This window comes from Rhinoraja longicauda, chromosome 44 (genome assembly GCF_053455715.1).
Source record: "Rhinoraja longicauda isolate Sanriku21f chromosome 44, sRhiLon1.1, whole genome shotgun sequence".
Taxonomy (NCBI): domain Eukaryota; kingdom Metazoa; phylum Chordata; class Chondrichthyes; order Rajiformes; family Arhynchobatidae; genus Rhinoraja; species Rhinoraja longicauda.
Window position 1 is genome coordinate 5,880,200 of NC_135996.1, and position 21,267 is coordinate 5,901,466.

The 21,267-nt window shown below is 49.9% G+C and overlaps 1 protein-coding gene across 1 annotated transcript; it reads left to right on the plus strand.

Moving 5' to 3' along the window:
• Positions 1-253: 253 nt before the first annotated feature.
• On the plus strand, positions 254-19,630 carry LOC144612264 (ras-related protein Rab-13-like). Its single transcript, XM_078431822.1, has 7 exons — positions 254-309; positions 1,010-1,070; positions 3,120-3,197; positions 6,485-6,574; positions 8,917-8,982; positions 18,334-18,384; positions 19,494-19,630. Exons 2-7 carry the CDS (start codon positions 1,068-1,070, stop codon positions 19,569-19,571), a joined length of 366 nt encoding a protein of 121 aa, XP_078287948.1. The 5' UTR covers positions 254-309; positions 1,010-1,067; the 3' UTR covers positions 19,572-19,630.
• The last annotated feature ends 1,637 nt before the right edge of the window (positions 19,631-21,267 follow it).

Genomic DNA, 21,267 nt, shown 5'->3' on the forward strand with positions numbered 1-21,267 from the left:
TCCTAGACTCTCCCACTGGTTGAAACATCCTCTCCACATCCGCTCTATCCAGGCTTTTCACTATTCGGTACGTTTCAATGAGGTCTCTTCCCCCCCTCGTTCTTCTAAACTCCTGCGAGCACAGGCTCTGTGCCGGCAAACTCTCATCGTACGTTAACCCGCTCGTTCCTGGGATCGTTCTTGTAAACCTTCTCTGGACCCTCTCCAAACGAATCGAAACTAAACTAAACTTTCCTCGTCTTCCCCAGGTATTGACTTTAAGATCAAAACCGTGGACGTCGGTGGGAAGAAGATCAAATTGCAGGTCTGGTAAGTAACGGTCACGGTGGCGCGGCGGTAGAGTTGCTGCCTCACAGCGAATGCAGCGCCGGAGACCCGGGTTCCATCCCGACTTTTGGTCTCCAAATTTGAGGAAGGACATCCTTGCTATTGTGGGCGCGCAGCGTAGGTTTACTAGGTTGATTCCCGGAATGGCGGGACTATCATATGTTGAAAGACTGGAGCGACTGGGCTTGTATACACTGGAATTTAGAAGGATGAGAGGAGATCTTATCGAAACGTATAAGATTATTAATTCCTTCCTTCTCTCCCAAGATGCTGCCTGACCTGCTGAGTTACTCCAGCATTTTGTGAATAAATACCATCGATTTGTACCAGTATCGGAATGGCGGTGCTGGCTCGAAGGGCCGAATGGCCTCCTCCTGCACCTATTGTCTATTGTCTAATTGGCTTGGTTTAAATGTAAAAAAATGAATGCCGCGTGTGTGTGTGTGTGTGTGTGTGTGTGTGTGTGTGTGTGTGTGTGTGTGTGGTGTGTGTGTGTGTGTGCGCGCGCACGCACGTGTAGGGTAGTGTTAGTGTGCGGGGATCGCTGGTCGGCACGGACTCGATGGGCCGAAGGGCCTGTTTCCCCGCTGTGTGTGTCTGAGCCACACTAAACTCCGAGCTTTGGGCAAGTTCACTTTGTTTGCTCGAGAAAATGACTCCTGTTCCGTCTATTCTCCATCAGGGACACTGCTGGACAGGAGAGGTTCAAAACTATCACCACCGCGTACTACAGAGGGGCGATGGTATGCACGCCCTGCACATTTGACAACTTATTCCCTACATTGCTTCTCTATCTTATCGTTTCCTTTTTATTTTCTCGTTCTCCCTCTCCTCCCTCCCTCCCTCCCTCCCTCCCTCCTTCTCCCTCCCTCCCTCCCATCGGCTTGTATACACTGCAATGTAGAAGGATGAGAGGGGATCTTATCGAAACGTATAAGACTATTAAGGGGTTGGACACGTTAGAGGCAGGAAACATGTTCCCAATGTTGGGGGGAGTCCGGAACCAGGGGGCCACACACAGTTTAAGAATAAGGGGTCGGCCATTTAGAACGGAGATGAGGAAAAACTTTTTCAGTCAGAGAGTTGTGAATCTGTGGAATTCTCTGCCTCAGAGGGCAGTGGAGGCCAAATCTCTGAATGCATTCAAGAGAGAGCTGGATAGAGCTCTTAGGGATAGCGGAGTCAGGGGGTATGGGGAGAAGGCAGGAACGGGGTACTGATTGAGAATGATCAGCCGTGATCACATTGAATGGCGGTGCGTACAGGCTCGAAGGGCCGAATGGCCTCCTGCTGCACCTATTGTCTATTATCTCCCTCCCCCTCCCTCCCTTCTCCTTCTCTCTCCCCCCCTCCCTCCCTCTCTCTCCCTCCTTCTCGCTCCCTCTCTCCCTCCCTCCCTTCTCCCTCCCCCCTCCCTCCCTCTCTCTCCCTCCTTCTCGCTCCCTCTCTCCCTCCCTCCCTTCTCCCTCCCCCCTCCCTCCCTCTCTCTCCCTCCTTCTCGCTCCCTCTCTCCCTCCTTTTTTCTCTCTCACTTTCCTTTCCTCTCTCTCCTTATTTCTCCCCTATCGCTCTCTCCCCTTATTTTTCTCCTTCTTTATTCTCACTCTCCCCCTTTTTTCTCTCTCTCCATTTATCTTGCTCGCTCCACGCACCTTTTTTCTTCCCTCACCTCTTTTCCTCTCTCCCCTTTTCCCTCACGCTCACTCTTTGCTCTCTCTCTCTCTCTCTCCCTCCCTTTTCTCTCTTGCTCTCTCTCTCCTCATGCGCTCTTCCCTTCTCTCCAGTTCGCTCACTCACTCTCTCCTTCTCTCGCCCACTTTCCTTCTCGCTCTCTCTCTCTCTACTCTCGCCTTCTCGTTCTCACTCCCCCTCTCTCTGCTTTCTCTCCCCCTCTCCTTTTTCGCTCCCCCCCCTCTCTCTGGTTTCCATCTCCCCCTCTCCCTACTTTTCCTCTCCCCATCCCTACTTTCTCTCTCCCCCTCTCTGTTTTTCTCTCTCGATCTCTCTCTTTTTTTTCTCTCCCTCTCTCTGTTTTTCTCTCTCCCTCTCTCTCCTCTTTTTTTCTCTCCCCTGTTTTTCTCTTGATCTCTCTCCTCTTTTTTCTCTCCCCTCTGTTTTTCTCTCTTGATCTCTCTCCTCTTTTTTCTCTCCCCTCTGTTTTTCTCTCTCGATCTCTCTCCTCTTTTTTCTCTCTCTCTCTCTGTTTTTCTCTCTCGATCTCTCCTCTTTTACTCTCTCGCTCTCTCTCTCTCTCTCTCTCTCTCTCCGTTTTACTTTCTCTCCTTTTTACCTCTCCCCCCACCCGCTCTGTTCTTCCGTAAGCACGAGGGGCGTTGGCGACTACGGTCACTTGCGCCAGTCACAATAACGATTGAACAAATAAATTCCTAGTGACAAGCCCCCTTTGGAAAAATGTCTTTGCAATTGTTCACAGCACAGGGCGGCCACGGTGGCGCGGCGGTAGAGTTGCCGCCTTACAGCGAATGCAGCGCTGGAGACCCGGGTTCCATCCCGACCACGGGCGCTGTCTGTACGGAGTTTGCACGTTCTCCCCGTGACCCGCGTGGGTTTTCCCCGAGATCTTCGGTCACCTCCCACACTCCAAAGACGTGCGGGTTTGTAGGTTAATTGGCTTGGTATAAATGTAAAAAATTGTCCCTCGTGGGTGTAGGATGGTGTCAGTGTGTGCGGGGATCGCTGGTCGGCGCGGACCCGGTGGGCCGAAGGGCCTGTTTCCGCGCTGTATCTCTAAACTAAATTAAACTAAAACGCAGCTTGTTTTACTCACACAGGGCATAATACTGGTCTATGACATCACGGACGAGAAGTCTTTCGAGAACATCCAGAACTGGATGAAGAGTATTAAAGAGGTGAGACCCCTCGATCAGAGAGACACAAAATGCTGGAGTAACTCAGCGGGACGGGCAGCATCTCTGGAGAGAAGGAACAGGTGACATAGAAACATAGAAAATAGGTGCAGGAGGAGGCCATTCGGCCCTTCGAGCCACCACCGCCATTCATTGTGATCGCGGCTGATCATCCACAATCAGTAACCCGTGCCTGCCTTCTCCCCACATCCCTTGATTCCGCTAGCCCCTAGAGCTCTATCTAACTCTCTTTTAAATCCATCCAGTGAATCGGCCTCCACTGCCCTCTGTGGCAGAGAATTCCACAAATTCACAACTCTCTGGATTTAAAAGTTTTTTCTCATCTCAGTTTTAAATGGTCTCCCCTTCATTCTTAGACTGTGTGTGTGTGTGGCCCCTGGTTCTGGACTTCCCCCAACATTGGGAATATTTTTCCTGCATCTTGCTTGTCCAGTCCTTTTATAAATTTTATACGGGGTTTCTATAAGATCCCCCTCTCATCCTTCTAAACTCCAGTGAATACAAGCCCGGTCTTTCCAGTCTTAGAAAGTGTCCCGACCGGAAACGTCAGCCGTTCCTTCTCTCTGGAGATGCTGCCTGTCCCGCTGAGTTTTCCCCCAGCATTTTGCGTCTACCTTTGGTTTAAAGCAGCATCTACAGTTCCTCCCCAGGCCGCTTGGTTGGTACGGGTGTCGGGGGTTATGGGGAGAAGGCGGGAGAGTGGGGTTGAGAGGGAGAGATAGATCAGCCGTGATTGAATGGCGGAGTAGACTTGAATGTCCTAATTCTGCTCCTGGAATGAATGAGCTTACAATAGACAATAGACAATAGGTGCCGGAGTAGGCCATTCAGCCCTTCGAGCCAGCATCGCCATTCAATGTGATCATGGCTGATCATTCTCAATCAGTACCCCGTTCCTGCCTTCTCCCCATACCCCCTCACTCCGCTATCCTTAAGAGCTCTATCCAGCTCTCTCTTGAAAGCATCCAACGAACTGGCCTCCACTGCCTTCTGAGGCAGAGAATTCCACACCTTCACCACTCTCTGACTGAAAAAGTTCTTCCTCATCTCCGTTCTAAATGGCCTACCTACCCCTTATTCTTAAACTGTGGCCCCTTGTTCTGGACTCCCCCAACATTGGAAACATGTTTCCTGCCTCTAATGTGTCCAATCCCCTAATTATCTTATATGTTTCAATAAGATCCCCCCTCATCCTTCTAAATTCCAGTGTATACAAGCCTAATTGCTCCAGCCTTTCAACATACGACAGTCCCGCCATTCCGGGAATTAACCTGGTGAACCTACGCTGCACGCCCTCAATAGCAAGAATATCCTTCCTCAAATTTGGAGACCAAAACTGCACACAGTACTCCAGGTGCGGTCTCACTAGGGCCCGGTACAACTGCACACAGTACTCCAGGTGCGGTCTCACTAGGGCCCTGTACAACTGTACAACTTACGACAGACCAGTGTCTACTGCTCCGAGCTTCCTCCCCTCCACAACCTGTCCCCACACCGACCCACTGTGGGATTCGTTGCCACAGACGGCTGTGGAGGCCACAAGTCAGTGGATATATTTAAGGCAGAGATAGATAGATTCTTGATTAGTGCGGGTGTCAGGGGTTGTGGGGAGAAGGCAGGAGAATGGGGTTGGGTGGGAGAGATGGATCAGCCGCGATTGAATGGCGGAGTGGACTTGATGGGCTGAACTAGCAGCACGGTGGCACAGCGGTAGAGTTGCTGCCTCACAGCGCCGGAGACCCGGGTTCGATCCCGACTACGGGCGCTGCCTGTACGGAGTTTGTACGTTCTCCCCGCGACCCGCCTGGGTTTTCCCCGGGCGCTCCGGTTTCCTCCCACACTACAAAGGTCCGTCTTTCCACAGGTTTGTAGGCCAATTGGCCTCTGCGCCCTGTAAATTGTCCGCAGTGTGCGTGTGTGTGTGGGGTGGAACGGGCGTACGCAGTGATCGGCGCCCTCTGGTGGTTGTGGTGGGACGGTTCAGTTGCCTGATAACAGCCGGGGAAGAAACTGCCCCTGAATCTGGAGGTGTGCGCGTTTTCACACGCTTCTGTACCTCTTGCTTGGGAGAGGGGAGAAGAGGGAGTGACCGGGGGTGAGACTGGTCCTTGATGATGCTGCTGGCCTTGCCGAGGCAGCGTGAGGTGTAGACGGAGTCGATGGGAGGGAGGTTGGTTTGCTCGATGGTCCGGGCTGCGCCCACAATTCGCACCAATTTCTCGCGGTCTTGGACCAAACCGCGGTCTGTGGTGCATCTCGATAAAACGCTTTCTGCGGCGCATCTGTAGAAGTTGTGTGGGAGGACAGACCGAACTTCCGGAACCTTCTAAGCAAGGAATGGGTCGACCGGGCTAGTATTCGCTGGAATTTACAAGGATGAGAGGGGATCTCATAGAAACATATAAAATTCTTAAGGGATTGGACAGGCTAGATGCAGGAAACATGTTCCCGATGTTGGGGGGAGTCCAGAACCAGGGGCCACACACAGTTTAAGAATAAGGGGTCGGCCGTTTGGGACTGAGATGTGGAAAACCCTTTTTCACCCAGAGAGTTGTGAATCTGTGGAATTCTCTGCCACAGAGGGCAGTGGAGGCCGATTCACTGGATGTTTTCAAGAGAGAGTTAGATAGAGCTCTGTAGGGCTAACGGAATCAAGGGATATGGGGAGAAAGCAGGAATGGGGGAACTGATTGTGGATGGATAGACTCGACTTGTACTCGCTGGAATTTAGAAGATTGAGGGGGGATCTTATAGAAACTTACAAAATTCTTAAGGGGTTGGACAGGCTAGATGCAGGAAGATTGTTCCCGATGTTGGGGAAGTCCAGAACAAGGGGTCACAGTTTAAGGATAAGGGGGAAGTCTTTTAGGACCGAGATGAGAAAACATTTCTTCACACAGAGAGTGGTGAGTCTGTGGAATTCTCTGCCACAGAAGGTAGTTGAGGCCAGTTCATTGGCTATATTTAAGAGGGAGTTAGATGTGGCCCTTGTGGCTAAAGGGATCAGGGGGTATGGAGAGAAGGCAGGTACGGGATACTGAGTTGGATGATCAGCCATGATCATATTGAATGGCGGTGCAGGCTCGAAGGGCCGCATGGCCTACTCCTGCACCTATTTTCTATGTTTCTACGATTAGCCACGATCGTATTGAATGGCGGTGTTGGCTCGAATGGCCGACTCCTGCACCTTATTTCTGTTTCTAATTTATTGGCTGTGTGTTTTTTCTCCCCCATCCCCCCCCACCCCCCCCCCCCCCCCCCGGGCACAGAATGCATCTGCAACGGTGGAGAGGATGTTACTGGGAAACAAAAGCGATATGGAAAATAAACGGAAGGTGCCTCTGGAGAAGGCAGAGAAGGTGGGTCCGTCTTTCTTCTTCCTGAATGAACGTGTTAAGTTGTGAAGGAAAATAACTGCAGATGCTGGTACAAACCGAAGGTATCATGGGTCTGTGCGCATCTGTCCATCTGTGTGTGCGTATATCCGACTGTGTGTGTCTGTGTGCGTGTGTGTAGGTCTGTGAGCATCTATCCATCTGTGTGTGTGTACGTCTATGTGTCTGTGCGTGAGGGTCTGTGTGTGTGTGTGTGTGTGTGTGTGTGCGGCGGGGGGTTCTATGTATCTATCCATCTGCGTGTGTGTCTGCCAGCCAGTATGTGTGTGTGTGTCTGTGTGTGTGTATCTATCCACCTGCATGTATCACAAAATGCTGGAGTAACTCAGCGGGTCAGGCAGCATCTCAAGACCCGAAACGTCACCCGTTCCTTCTCTCCTGAGATGCTGCCTGACCCGCTGAGTTACTTCAGTATTTTGTGATACCTTCGATTTGTACCAGCATCTGCAGTTATTTTCCTATACATCTGCATGTGTCTGTGTGCGTGTGTGTGCGTGTGTGTGCCAGTATGTGTGTGTGTGTGTCTATGTGTGTGTGTGTATCTATCCATCTGTATGTGTGTGTGTGTGTGTCTATGTGTGTGTCTATGTGTCTGTGTGTGCATCTATCCATCTGTATGTGTGTATGTGTGCGTATCTGCAGTGTGTGTGTCTATGTGTGTGTGTGTGTGTGTCTATGTGTCTGTGTGTGCATCTATCCATCTGTATGTGTGTGTGTGTGTGTGTCTATGTGTGTGTCTATGTGTCTGTGTGTGCATCTATCCATCTGTATGTGTGTGTATCTGCAGTGTGTGTGCCTATGTGTGTGTGTGTGTCTATGTGTCTATGTGTCTGTGTGTGCATCTATCGATCTGTATGTGTGTGTGTGCATTTATCCAGCTAGCTGTGTGTTTGTGTGTCTAGTGCATGCACATTCTCTCTGTAAACTCAATATATCAGTGTTTCAAGGCATGTTACCCTCGGTGGTGGACAGGCACAACTGTACACTGCAAGGGCCAGGAAGCGAGCGGGCAAGATCACCTCTGACCCCTCTCACCCTGGCCACAAACTCTCTGAAGCACTTCCCTCTGGAAGGAGACTCCAGACGGTCAAAGCAGCCACAGCCAGACATAAAAACAGCTTTTATCCACGAGTGACAGTTCTACTCAATAACCAAAGTCTGTAGTCTCTTTTTTTGCTCTGGTTTATTTTCACCCACAAGTTTAGAACGTAATGTTGTGTCCTTATTGTTTTGATATGGTTATGCTTTATTCTTAATTGTCGACGGTACGTTTTGTGTTGTCATTTGTGAGCGGAGTACCAAGGCACATTCCTTGTATGCGCACATACTTGGCCAATAAGCTTATTCATTCAATAGACAATAGACAATAGGTGCAGGAGGAGGCCATTCGGCCCTTCGAGCCTGTACGCACCGCCATTCAATGTGATCATGGCTGATCATCCACAATCAGTACCCCGTTCCTGCCTTCTCCCCATACCCCCTGACTGCGCTATCATTAAGAGCTCTATCTAGCTCTCTCTTGAAAGCATCCAGAGAATTGGCCACTGCCTTCTGAGGCAGAGAATTCCACAGATTTACAACTCTGACTGCAAAAGTTTTTCCTCGTCTCCGTTCTAAATGGCCTACCCCTTATTCTTAAACTGTGTGGCCCCTGGTTCTGGACTCTCCCAACATTGGGAACATGTTTCCTGCCTCTAGCGTGTCCAATCCCTTAATAATCTTATATGTTTCAATAAGATCCCCTCTCATCCTTCTAAATTCCAGCGTATACAAGCCCAGTCGCTCCAGTCTTTCACCGTACGACAGTCCCGCCATTCCGGGAATTAACCTGGTGAACCTACGCTGCACGCCCTCAATAGCAAGAATGTCCTTCCTCAAATTTGGAGACCAAAACTGCAGACAGTACTCCAGGTTTAAGAATAAGTGGTAGGCCATTTAGAACGAAGATGAGGAAAAACTTTTTCAGTCAGGGAGTTGTGAATCTGTGGAATTCTCTGCATCAGAAGGCAGTGAGGCCAATTCTCTGAATGCATTCAAGAGAGAGCTAGATAGAGCTCTTAAGGATAGCGGAGTCAGGGGGTATGGAGAGAAGGCAGGAACGGGGTGCTGATAAAGAATGATCAGCCATGATCACATTGAATGGCGGTGCTGGCTCGAAGGGCTGAATGGCCTCCTCCTGCACCTATTGTCTATTGTCTCACTCATCTCTGGAGATGATCCACAGCATCTCTGGGGAGAACGCTCTGTCCCAGGTAACTACGCGCTGTATTAATCCTTCATCTTGCCTCTCGTTCTCTCGCCTCCAGCTGGCCAAGGATCACGGCATCCGATTCTTCGAAACCAGTGCCAAGTCGAGTTTGAACGTGGAAGAGGTGAGTCCGTTTATCCGTCTGGTCGAGCGGCTTCTGAACAAGCTGGTCCCCGGGTTTAAGCTGAGCCTTCCTCACCTCCGCTTGCCCCGCCTTACGAGGGCGGCAACCGAGAAATCGGAACCCCTGCCGCAGTCTGAAGACGGGTCTCGGCCCGAAACGTCGACCGTTCCTTCTCTCTAAGAGATGCTGCCTGACCCCGCTGAGTTACTTCAGCTTTATTGTGTGTCTTATCTTCTCCCTGCCACTTAGTCTAGTTTCATAGGGCGGCACGGTGGCGCAGCGGTAGAGTTGCCGCCTTACAGCGAATGCAGCGCCGGAGACTCAGGTTCGATCCTGACTACGGGCGCCGTCTGTACGGAGTTTGTACGTTCTCCCCGTGACCTGCGTGGGTTTTCTCCGAGATCTTCGGTTTCCTCCCACACTCCAAAGACGTGCAGGTTTGTAGGTTAATTGACTGGGTAAATGTAAAAATCGTCCCTGGTGTGTGTAGGATAATGTTAGTGTGCGGGGATCGCTGGGCGGCGCGGACTCGGTGGGCCGAAAGGGCCTGTTTCCGCGCTGCAGAATCTAAATCTAAAAATCGAAATAGAGTCACACGGCCTGGAAACAGGCCCTCAATCCCAACTTGAAGGTATTTATTCACAAAAGGCTGGAGTAACTCAGCGGGACAGGCAGCATCTCAGGAGAGAAGGAATGGGCGACGTTTCGGATCAGACTGAAGAAGGGTCTCGACCCGAAACGTCGCCCATTTACATCAGTACTGTGTGCAGTTTTGGTCTCCAAATTTGAGGAAGGATATTCTTGCTATGGAGGGCGTGCAGCGTAGGTTCACTAGGTTAATTCCCGGAATGGCGGGACTGTCGTATATTGAAAGGCTGGAGCGATTGGGCTTGTATACACTGGAATTTAGAAGGATGAGGAGGGATCTTATTGATAATTAGGGGATTGGACACATTAGAGGCAGGAAACATGTTCCCAATGTTGGGGGAGTCCAGAACAAGGGGCCACAGTTTAAGAATAAGGGGTAGGCCATTTAGAACGGAGATGAGGAAGAACATTTTCAGTCAGAGAGGGGTGAAGGTGTGGAATTCTCTGCCTCAGAAGGCAGTGGAGGCCAGTTCGTTGGATGCTTTCAAGAGAGAGCTGGATAGAGCTCTTAAGGTTAGCGGAGTGAGGGGGTATGGGGAGAAGGCAGGAACGGGGTACTGATTGAGAGTGATCAGCCATGATCGCATTGAATGGCGGTGCTGGCTCGAAGGGCTGAATGGCCTACTCCTGTACCTATTGTCTATTGTCTATTGTCTATTATCAGTCTGAAGAAGGGTCTCGACCCGAAACGTCGCCCATTCCTTCTCTCCTGAGATGCTGCCTGACCCGCTGAGTTACTCCAGCATTTTGTGAATAGATACCTTCGATTTGTACCAGCATCTGCAGTTATTTTCTTATGTTACTCAATCCCAACTTAACCCCCTTCATTCCATCGCAAGCCAGCATCCCCAGAGACCCACACCACCCTGGACACACTCTCGTTTCATCCCGTGCCATCGGGAACAAGGTACAGGAGCCTGAAAAGTGTAACGTCCAGGTTCACGAATAGCTTCTTCCCTGCAGCCATTCGGCTATTAAACACTACAACCTCTCATAAGCTCTGAGCTAAGACTATTATTATTGTCGCACTATTACAGTTTGTTTTTTGTGTGTACATACGTGTGTGTATATAATATAATAATATATATTCCTTTATTCGTCCCACGCCGGGGAAATTTACAGTGTTACAGCGGCAAAGTGGATAGCAAGAGATCAATTATATATATAGTATAAGACAATAACTGCAGATGCTGGTACAAATCGGAGGTATTTATTCACAAAATGCTGGAGTAACTCAGCGGGTCAGGCAGCATCTCGGGAGAGAAGGAATGGGTGACGTTTCGGGTCGAGACCCTTCTTCAGACTGATGTCAGGGGGGCAGGACAAAGGAAGGATATAGGTGGAGACAGGAAGATAGAGGGAGATCTGGGAAGGAGGAGGGGAAGAGAGGGACACAGGAACTATCTAAAGTGGGAGAAGTCGATGTTCATACCGCTGGGCTGCAAGCTGCCCAGGCGAAATATGAGGTGCTGTTCCTCCAATTTCCGGTGGGCCTCACTATGGCACTGGAGGAGGCCCATGACAGAAAGGTCAGACTGGGAATGGGAGGGGGAATTGAAGTGCTCGGCCACCGGGAGACCAGTTTGGCCAACGCGGACCGAGCGCAGGTGTTGAGCGAAGCGATCGCCGAGCCTGCGCTTGGCTTCGCCGATGTAAATAAGTTGACATCTGGAGCAGCGGATGCAATAGATGAGGTTGGAGGAGGTGCAGGTGAACCTCTGTCTCACCTGGAAAGACAGATCATTATAAGTAAAAGATACATAAATTGTCATCAGTTTTCTGTGTGTTCTTGGCTGTTACTGTTGACTCGTCTGCTGGGAGCAGTGCTGGTTGTGCAGTCTTGCAGCAGCGGGAAGGAAGGACGTCCTATATCTCTCCTTCACGCACTTGGGGTGAAGGAGTCTGTCACTGAAGGAGCTACTCAGTGCAGTGACAGTGTCCTGCATGGGGTGGGAGTCGTTGTCCAGCAGCGATGTTATCTTTCCCATCATCCTCCTCTCTCCCACCGCCTGCACTGAGTCGAGGGGGCAACCCAGGACAGAGCTGGCCTTCCTGACCAGCTTGTCGAGTCTCTTCCCTTCCGCCACTGAGATGCTGCTGCTCCAGCAGACCACTCCATAGAAAATGGCCGATGCAACCACTGTTGTAGAAGGTCCTTAGGAGTGCCCCCTGCACTCCAAAGGACCCGAGTCTCCTCAGCAGATAAAGTCTGCTCTGGCCCTTTCTGTATAGCGCATCGGCGTTTTCAGTCCAGTCCAGTTTACTGTTGAGGTGGACACCCAGGTACTTATAAGAATCCGCCCTCTCGATGTCCATTCCCTGGATGTTCACCGGTGTCGGGGGACCTGCGGAAATCTACCACCACCTCCCTGGTTTTCCCCGCTGGCACCAGTCCACAAATCAGTTCTCTGTACGCCCTGTCCTCGTCGTCCGCGATGAGGCCAACGATGGCAGAATCGTCAGAGAACTTCTGTAGATGGAAGTCTGAGGAGCTGTGCCTGAAGTACGCAGTGTACAGGGTGAACAAGAATGGTGCTAGCCCCATTTGGTATCTGAGTAATGTCATCTATCATAACCATATGGTCTACATTTGAGTTTGCTGGCATGTTCTTTATGGATCTCATTCCCTAATTTGCTCTAAAAATGTACAAAGGAGTTTTTCTACAGAATACAGAACTTTATTGTCATTCGGTACAGATACCGAACGAAATTACAGCAGTCACAGAACACAACAAAAAAGAAAAGAACACAGGACACACGACCCCAACACAAACATCCATCACAGTGACACCAAACACCCCCTCACTGTGATGGAGGGCAACAAAACTTCCACTCTCTTCCCCCCCCCGCGCCCACGGACAGACAGCTCGACCCCTACCGAGGCGACCGACACGCACAGCCCCCGCAAGGGGATGGAAGTCCCCGCGGCCGAGCCGCACCGGGCACTGAAACGTCCCGCGGCCGAGCCGCACCGGGCACTGAAACGTCCCGCGGCCAAGCCGCGCTGGCGATGTTAAGTCCAGCGGCCGAGCCGCGCCGGGCGATGGAAGGCCCCGCGGCCGAGCCGCACTGAGCGCTGAAACGTCCCACGGCCGTACCGGGCGATGGAAGGCCCCGCGGCCGAGCCGCGCCAGGCGATGTTAAGTCCAGCGGCCGAGCCGCGCCGGGCGATGGAAGGCCCCGCGGGCGATGGAAGGCCCTGCGCGCCCCGGGGAAGAGACCTAATAAAAGAAAGGTTTCCACCCCCCCCCCCCCCCACACACATACACAGCCAAAAACAGAAACAAAAACCAACCCAACACCGACACACAAACAAAAAAAAAAGGAAAAAATACAGACAGACTGCCAGCGAGCCACAGCCGTTAGGCGCAGCCACACAAGAATTGTATTCTTCTATTCTTTGGGGAGACTTTAGCAGGTTAATAATGGGTGGACTCTGCAAATAACTGGAGTCTTAAAGTAGCAAAGCAGCCACACGATTGTCACTGAAGTTCAATGTTACTGGAAGTTTAAAAAGCTTTCCTGAAATAGCTTATTTACCTAGAAAGGGAGGTTGGGACTAAAAACAAATGAAGGTAGAAAGTCAGTTTTTGATGTGAAAAAAAATGCTGGTTGCTGATACAACTGTGTAAAGTTAATAAAACAATGAAGAAATACCACACTTGCACTCAAGAAAATGCAGCTAAAATTGCTTTAAAAAATCTTCTGGAGTGTTTCAATTGGGTTATTAAGGGCATTCTTTGTAAGGCTTGATTTTGAACTTGTGCAAGGCAGGCTGCCGAGAAAAATCAAAAGTGGAGCAAATCGTTTCTTTGGAGCTGTAAGAAGTCTGAGCCTTCTGGGGTCATTTATGCATGCCAGTGCTAATCAATAGCAAATTTGTATTCGCCTGTTGGAATTGGGGAAAATGAAAATAAATCTTTAATCCACATCAGAAAAAAAGAAGACAAAAAAAAAGAATGGCACTAACTCTGTTCCCTGCGGAACCCCAGTGTTGCAGACCACCATGTCCGAGACCAGGTCCTTAGCCCCCTACGTCCAAAGACGTACAGGTATGTAGGTTAATTGACTGGGTAAATGTAAAAAATTGTCCCTAGTGGGTGTAGGATAATAATAATAATAATAATAATGCATTTTATTTATATAGCGCTTTTCATATACTCAAAGACGCTTTACAGAGATTTTGAGAACATAGGGAAATGAATAAATAGATAAATAAATAAATAAATAAATGAACAGAGAAAGGAGACAGAAGGTGAGGTGACCTTCAGTGGTTGAAGGCAGTACTGAACAGGTGAGACTTCAGCGATGTTTTGAATGTGGTGAGTGTGGAGGAGTCTCTAACGGTTTGGGGTAGTGAGTTCCATAGGGTGGGAGCAGCGATGGAGAAAGCCCTGTCCCCCCAGGATCTGAGTTTGGTCCGGATGTGGGGGGATAGGAGATTGGCAGCGGCAGAGCGGAGGGTGCAGGTAGGAGTGTGCCTGTGGAGGAGGTCGGTCAGGTAGGATGGGGCCAGGTTATGGAGGGCTTTGTAGGTTATGAGGAGGATTTTGTACTGGATTCTCTGGTGGATGGGGAGTCAGTGGAGTTTATAAAGTACGGGGGTGATATGGTCACGGATCGAGGTGTGTGTGAGTAGACGGGCAGCGGAGTTTTGAATGTATTGAAGTTTATTGATGATTTCTGAGGGTGCGCCATAGAGGAGGCTGTTGCAGTAGTCCAGACGGGAGGTGATGAAGGCGTGGATAGTGTTAATGTGCGGGGATCGCTGGGCGACGCAGACTTGGTGGGCCGAAAAGGCCTGTTTCCGCGCTGTATATATATGATATGATATGATATGATATGATACTGTGGTCGGTTGGTGAGGTAGTCCAGAATCCAGGATGTGAGGTGGCGATCCACTCCTGTCTATATACACACTCACACACATATATATATATTTATGCGTGTGTGTGTGTGTGTGTGTATTTGTGAGTGTGTATATATAGACAATAGGTGCAGGAGTAGGCCATTCGGCCCTTCGAGCCTGTACGCACCGCCATTCAATGTGATCATGGCTGATCATTCTCAATCAGTACCCTGTTCCTGCCTTCTCCCCATACCCCCTGACTCCGCTATCCTTAAGAGTTCTATCTAGCTCTCTCTTGAATGTATTCAGAGAATTGGCCTCTGAGGCAGAGAATTCCACAGATTCACAACTCTCTGACTAAAAAAGCTTTTCCTCATCTCTGTTCTAAATGGCCGGCCCCTTATTCTTAAACTGTGGCCCCTGGTTCTGGACTCCCCCAACATCGGGAACATGTTTCCTGCCTCTAACGTGTCCAACCCCTTAATAATTTTATACGTTTCAATAAGATCCCCTCTCATCCTTCTAAATTCCAGTGTATACAAACCTAGTCGCTCCAGTCTTTCAACATATGACAGTCCCGCCATTCCGGGAATTAACCTAGTAAACCTACGCTGCACGCCCTCAATAGCAAGAATATCCTTCCTCAAATTTGGAGACCAAAACTCCACACAGTACTCCAGGTGCGGTCTCACTAGGGCCCTGTACAACTGCAGAAGTACCTCTTTGCTCCTATACTCAACTCCTCTTGTTATGAAGGCCAACATTCTATTGGCTGGGGATGGGGTGGTTTGGGTAGGAAGGGACGAGTGGACCAGGGAGTTACGGAGGGAACGGTCTCTGTGGAACGCAGAGAGGGGAGGGGATGGGAAGATGTGGCCAGTGGTGGGGTCCCGTTGTAGGTGACGGAAATGTTGGCGGATGATTTGTTGGATCCGCTGTGAGTGTATATATACACACACTGATCTTTTTTTCTTATATATATATTTATGCGTGTGTGAGTGTGTGTATTTGTGTGTGTATATATACACACACTGATCTTTTTTTCTTATATATATAGATGTATGCGTGTGTGTGTGTGTGTGTATTTGTGTGTATAAGAAAATAACTGCAGATGCTGGTACAAATCGAAGGTATTTATTCACAAAATGCTGGAGTAACTCAGCAGGTCAGGCAGCATCTCAGGAGAGAAGGAATGGGTGACGTTTCAGGGTCGAGACCCTTCTTCAGACTGATGTCAGGGGGGCGGGACAAAGGAAGGATATAGGTGGAGACAGGAAGATAGAGGGAGATCTGGGAAGGAGGAGGGGAAGAGAGGGACAGAGGAACTATCTAAAGTTGGAGAAGTCGATGTTCATACCACTGGGCTGCAAGCTGCCCAAGCGAAATATGAGGTGCTGTTCCTCCAATTTCCGGTGGGTCTCACTATGGCACTGGAGGAGGCCCATGACAGAAATGTCAGACTGGGAGTGGGAGGGGGAGTTGAAGTGCTCGGCCACCGGGAGATCAGTTTGGTCAACGAGGACCGAGCGCAGGTGTCCAGCGAAGCGATCGCCGAGCCTGCGCTTGGTTTCGCCGATGTAAATAAGTTGGCATCTGGAGCAGCGGATGCAATAGATGAGGTTGGAGGAGGTGCAGGTGAACCTCTGTCTCACCTGGAAAGACTGTTTGGGTCCTTGGATGGAGTTGAGGGGGGAGGTAAAGGGACAGGTGTTGCATCTCGTGCGGTTGCAGGGGAAAGTGCCCGGGGATGGGGTGGTTTGGGTAGGAAGGGACGAGTGGACCAGGGAGTTACGGAGGGAACGGTCTCTGCGGAACGCAGAGAGGGGAGGGGATGGGAAGATATGGCCAGTGGTGGGGTCCCGTTGTAGGTGACGGAAATGTTGGCGGATGATTTATTGGATCCGCTGTGAGTGTATATATACACACGCTGATCTTTTTTTCTTGTTTATATTATATTTCACTGGAATTAAGAAGGATGAGAGGGGACCTCATAGAAACGTATACAGTTATAAAAGGACTGGACAGGCTAGATACAGGAAAGATGTTCCCAATGTTGGGGGAGTCCAGAACCAGGGGCCACACACACAGTCTAAGAATAAAGGGGAGGCCATTTTAAACTGAGGTGAGAAAAAAAAAGTTTCCACCCAGAAAGTTGTGAATTTGTGGGATTCTCTGCCACAGAGGGCAGTGGAGGCCGATTCACTGGATGAATTGAAAAGAGAGTTAGATAGAGCTCTAGGGGCTAGCGGAATCAAGGGATATGGGGAGGAGGCAGGCACGGGTTACTGATTGTGGATGATCAGACATGATCACAATGAATGGCGGTGCTGGCTCGAAGGGCCAAATAGACAATAGACAATAGGTGCAGGAGGAGGCCATTCGGCCCTTCGAGCCAGCACCGCCATTCAATGTGATCATGGCTGATCATTCTCAATCAGTACCCCGTTCCTGCCTTCTCCCCATACCCCCTGACTCCGCTATCCTTAAGATCTCTATCCAGCTCTCTCTTGAATGCATTCAGAGAATTGGCCTCCACTGCCTTCTGAGGCAGAGAATTCCACAGATTCACAACTCTCTGACTGAAAAAGTTTTACCTCATCTCAGTTCTAAATGGCCGACCCCTTATTCTTAAACTGTGTGGCCCCTGGTTCTGGACTCCCCCAACATTGGGAACATGTTTCCTGCCTCTAACGTGTCCAACCCCTTAATAATCTTATACGTTTCGATAAGATCTCCTCTCATCCTTCTAAATTCCAGTGTATACAAGCCTAGTCGCTCCAGTCTTTCAACATATGACAGTCCCGCCATTCCGGGAATTAACCTAGTAAACCTACGCTGCACGCCCTCGATAGCAAATGGCCTCCTCCTGCACCTATTTTCTATGTTTACAGTGTACTATGTTTACATATTCTGTTGTGCTGCAGCAAGTCATTGTATTGCTCTAACTGGAACATATGACATTAAGACAATCCTAACTCTCTTGACTTGCCCATACCGACCAACATGCCCCATCGACACAAGTCCCACCTGCCTGCCTTTGGCCCATATTCCTCCAAGCCTTTTAGTTTGAGTTCCGTTGATGGTCACGTGAACCGAGGCACAGTGAGAAGCTTTCTTGTTGCCTACTATCCAGTCAGCGGAAAAACTACAGGTGATTACAATCGAGCCGTCCACAGTGTACAGGTCTTACTCTGCGGGGGGGGAACCAGAGCACCCAGGGAAAACCCAAGCGGTGGAACGTACAAACTCCGTACAGACAGCACCAGTAGTCAGGATCGAACCCGGGACTCTGGCGCTGTGAGGCAGCAACTCTACCGCTGCGCCACCCCAGGTATACACAAATACAATCAAGCCTTACACAGTACAACAGATTCGATCCCGGCTACGGGTGCTGTCTGTACGGAGTTTGCACGTTCTCCCCGTGACCTGCGAGGGATTTCTCCGAGATCTTCGGTTCCCTCCAACACTCCAAAGACGTGCGGGTTTGTAGGTTAATTGGCTTGGTATAAGTGTGAATTGTCCCTTATACAATACAATACAATATACCTTTATTGTCATTGTACAGGGGAACAACGAGATTGGGAATGCGCCCAATGTGTGTAGGATGGTATTAATGTGCGGGGATCGCTGGTCGGCGCGGACCTGAAGGGCCCGTTTCTGTGCTGTATCTCGAAACTAAACTGGTCGAAACAAACGACACAAATACCACAGAGTGAAAAAAATAGTTTTTCGGCATTGCGGTTCCAAAGAAAAAGTGCAATGCCCTTAATGAGGGTAGGTTGGAAGATCAGGGCGCTGCGCCTCCATGTTGCCCCGTGTTTAAGTTTGTGATTTTTGCGTCTCTTTTCCAACAGGCGTTCCAGTCGCTGGCTCAAGACATATTGATGAAATCGAACAAGAAGTCGGTAAGTTTGTTTATTGCTGGGGTTTGTAAGTTTGTCTGCTGCTCGTTGATGCTCAGCCCACGATTCCCCTCCCGCCCCCCCCCCCCCCCCCCCCCCACGGTGGAAGGATCACCGTTCATAAGTTCACAAGTCACAGGGGCGATCACGGTGGCGCAGCGGTATAGTTGCCGCCTTACAGCGCCGGAGACCCGGGTTCGATCCCGACCGCGTGTGCTGTCTGTACGGAGTTTGCGGGTTCTCCCCGTGACCTGCGTGGGTTTCCTCCGAGATCTTCAGTTTCCTCCCGCACTCCAAAGACGTGCAGGTTTGAAGGTTAATTGGCTTGGTAACACTATCCTACACCCACAAGGGACAATTTTTACATTTACCAAGCCAATTTCCCTTCAAACCTTGGGAAGTGTGGGAGGAAACCAAAGATCTCGGAGAAAACCCACGCAGGTCACGGGGAGAACGTACAAACTCCGTACAGACCTAAGATAATAGAGCAGAGCAAGATAGACCACTCGACCCTAAAAACCATAGTATGTCACGGCGCCATTTTAGTGGGCTGAAACTTGCAGAAACATTTTTAAAAGAAAAATAACAAAAATCTGCGAATTGGTAGATGAGATATATTCTGCATTCTAATGGTTTCATCACACATACTGTTCCCCCAAAACACTGATTACACTGCGCGAGGCAGAGCGAACGGCGGGTTTTGCCTACTAAAATGGCGGGCTTTGCCTACTAAAATGGTGGACTTTGCCTACTAAAATGGCGGACGTTACGCTCCTTTGCGTACTACACTTCAGTATAGGCATTTTCAACCAAAGATACTAGAGGAACAAGATGGACCACTCCGTTGAAATCGCCTATACCGAAGTGTAGTACGCCAAGGAGCGTAACGCCCGCCATTTTAGTAGGCAAAACCCGCCGTTCGCTCTGATATCTTTGATTTCAGCGAGTGGTTCATCTTGCTCCTCTAGTATCTTTGGTTTCAACGAGTGGTTCATCTTGCTCCTCTAGTATCTTTGGTACGGACGGCACGCGTAGTCGGGATGGCTTAATTGGCGCGCGCGACATCGAATTGAATCTTGAATACTTGACTATAAAACATTCTCTCGTGGCAGGGCATCGGATCGCCGGGCTCCAAGGCACTGACGGACAGGCAACAGAAGACCAGCACTTCCAAATGCTCCTTGATCTAAAGCCCAAGGCCCCCCTGCCGTCTGCGGATAACTTATTGAACGCTGGTCCTCCGCTCCCATCTGGGGGGGGGGGGGGGGAGAGAAATCTAATCACGTTCATCCCCTCCCTCCCTCCCTCCACACCTCTCCCGTCCCCGCCCACGGGTAAAACTTCACCCTCCCCACCTCCTCTCCGTTTCTTCCTCTGTGCAGACAGACGCTCCTCGACTCACGATGCTTCCACTTACGATGTCTCGACTCGACGACTGTGCAAAAGCTGGGCGCCGGCAGCGTGCTCGCGCCCCGCGCCCGGCCACGTGATCGGGTGTATATAAACGCATTCTCCACTTGCGAAATTTTCGATTTACGATGGGTCTATCTGAACGCAACCCCGTCGTAAGTCGAGGATCCTCTTTTTCTTTCTTCTCTCATTTCCAGCTTTCCTCCCCACTTTCTCCCTCTCCGCTTTTCTCTCTCCTTTCTCTCTCTCCCTTCTCTCTCGCTCCTTTCTCCCTCTCCTTTCTCTCTCTCCTATCTCTCTCCTTTCTCCCTCTCTTCTCTCTCTCCTTTCTCTCTCTCTCCTTTCTCTCCTCTCTCTCCTTTCTCTCTCTCTCCTTTCTCTCTCTCTCCTTTCTCTCTCTCTCCTTTCTCTCCTCTCTCTCCTTTCTCTCTCTCTCCTTTCTCTCTCTCTCCTTTCTCTCTCTCTCTCTCCTTTCTCTCTCTCTCCTTTCTCTCTCTCTCTCTCCTTTCTCTCTCTCCTTTCTCTCCCTCTCTTTTCTCTCTCTCCTTTCTCTCTCTCCCTTTTCTCTTTCTCTCTTTTCTCTCCTTTCTCTCTCCTTTCTCTCTCTCTCCTTTCTCTCTCTCTCTCTCTCTCCTTTCTCTCTCTCCTTTCTCTCTCTCTCCCTTTTCTCTCTCTCCTTTCTCTCTCTCTCCCTTTTCTCTCTCTCCCTTTTCTCTCTCTCTTCTTTCTCTCTCTCTCTCTCCTTTCTCTCTCTCCTTTCTCTCTCTCTCTCTCCTTTCTCTCTCTCCTTTCTCTCGCTCTCCCTTTTCTCTCTCTCTTCTTTCTCTCTTTTCTCTCCTTTCTCTCTCTCCTTTCTCTCCCTCTCTTTTCTCTCTCTCCTTTCTCTCTCTCTCCCTTTTCTCTCTCTCTTCTTTCTCTCTTTTCTCTCCTTTCTCTCTCCTTTCTCTCTCTCTCCTTTCTCTCTCTCTCCTTTCTCTCTCTCTCTCTCTCCTTTTTCTCTCTCCTTTCCCTCTCTCCATTTTCTGCCTTTCCCCCCCACTCCCTCTTGAACCACTTTTTCCACTCTCTCCTCATTTATCCTTCTCTCCCCCCTTTCCTCCTCTCACACTTTCTCCTTCCCTCTCTCCTTTTTCCTTGTTTTTTCCCCTTTCTCTCTTTATCCCTCTCTCTCCCCCTTTTTCCTCTCCTTTGCTCACACTGTCTTCCTCTCTCTTTCTCTCCCCTTTCCTTTCCTTTTTTTCCTCTCTTTCTCTCCGTTTTCTCTGCTTTTTTCCACTTGCTCCCTTCCTCTTTCCATGTCTTTTCGACACCATTCTCTCCCTTTGTTTCTTTCTCCCCTTTTCTCTCTCCCTCCCCTTTTCCCTTGCCTTTTTTTTACACTGAACCTTCCTCCTCTCACTCTCTCTCCTTCCCTCTCTTTCCTTCCCTCTCTCTCTCCCCTTCCCTGATTCCTTCCCTCTCCCCTTCCCCTCTCTC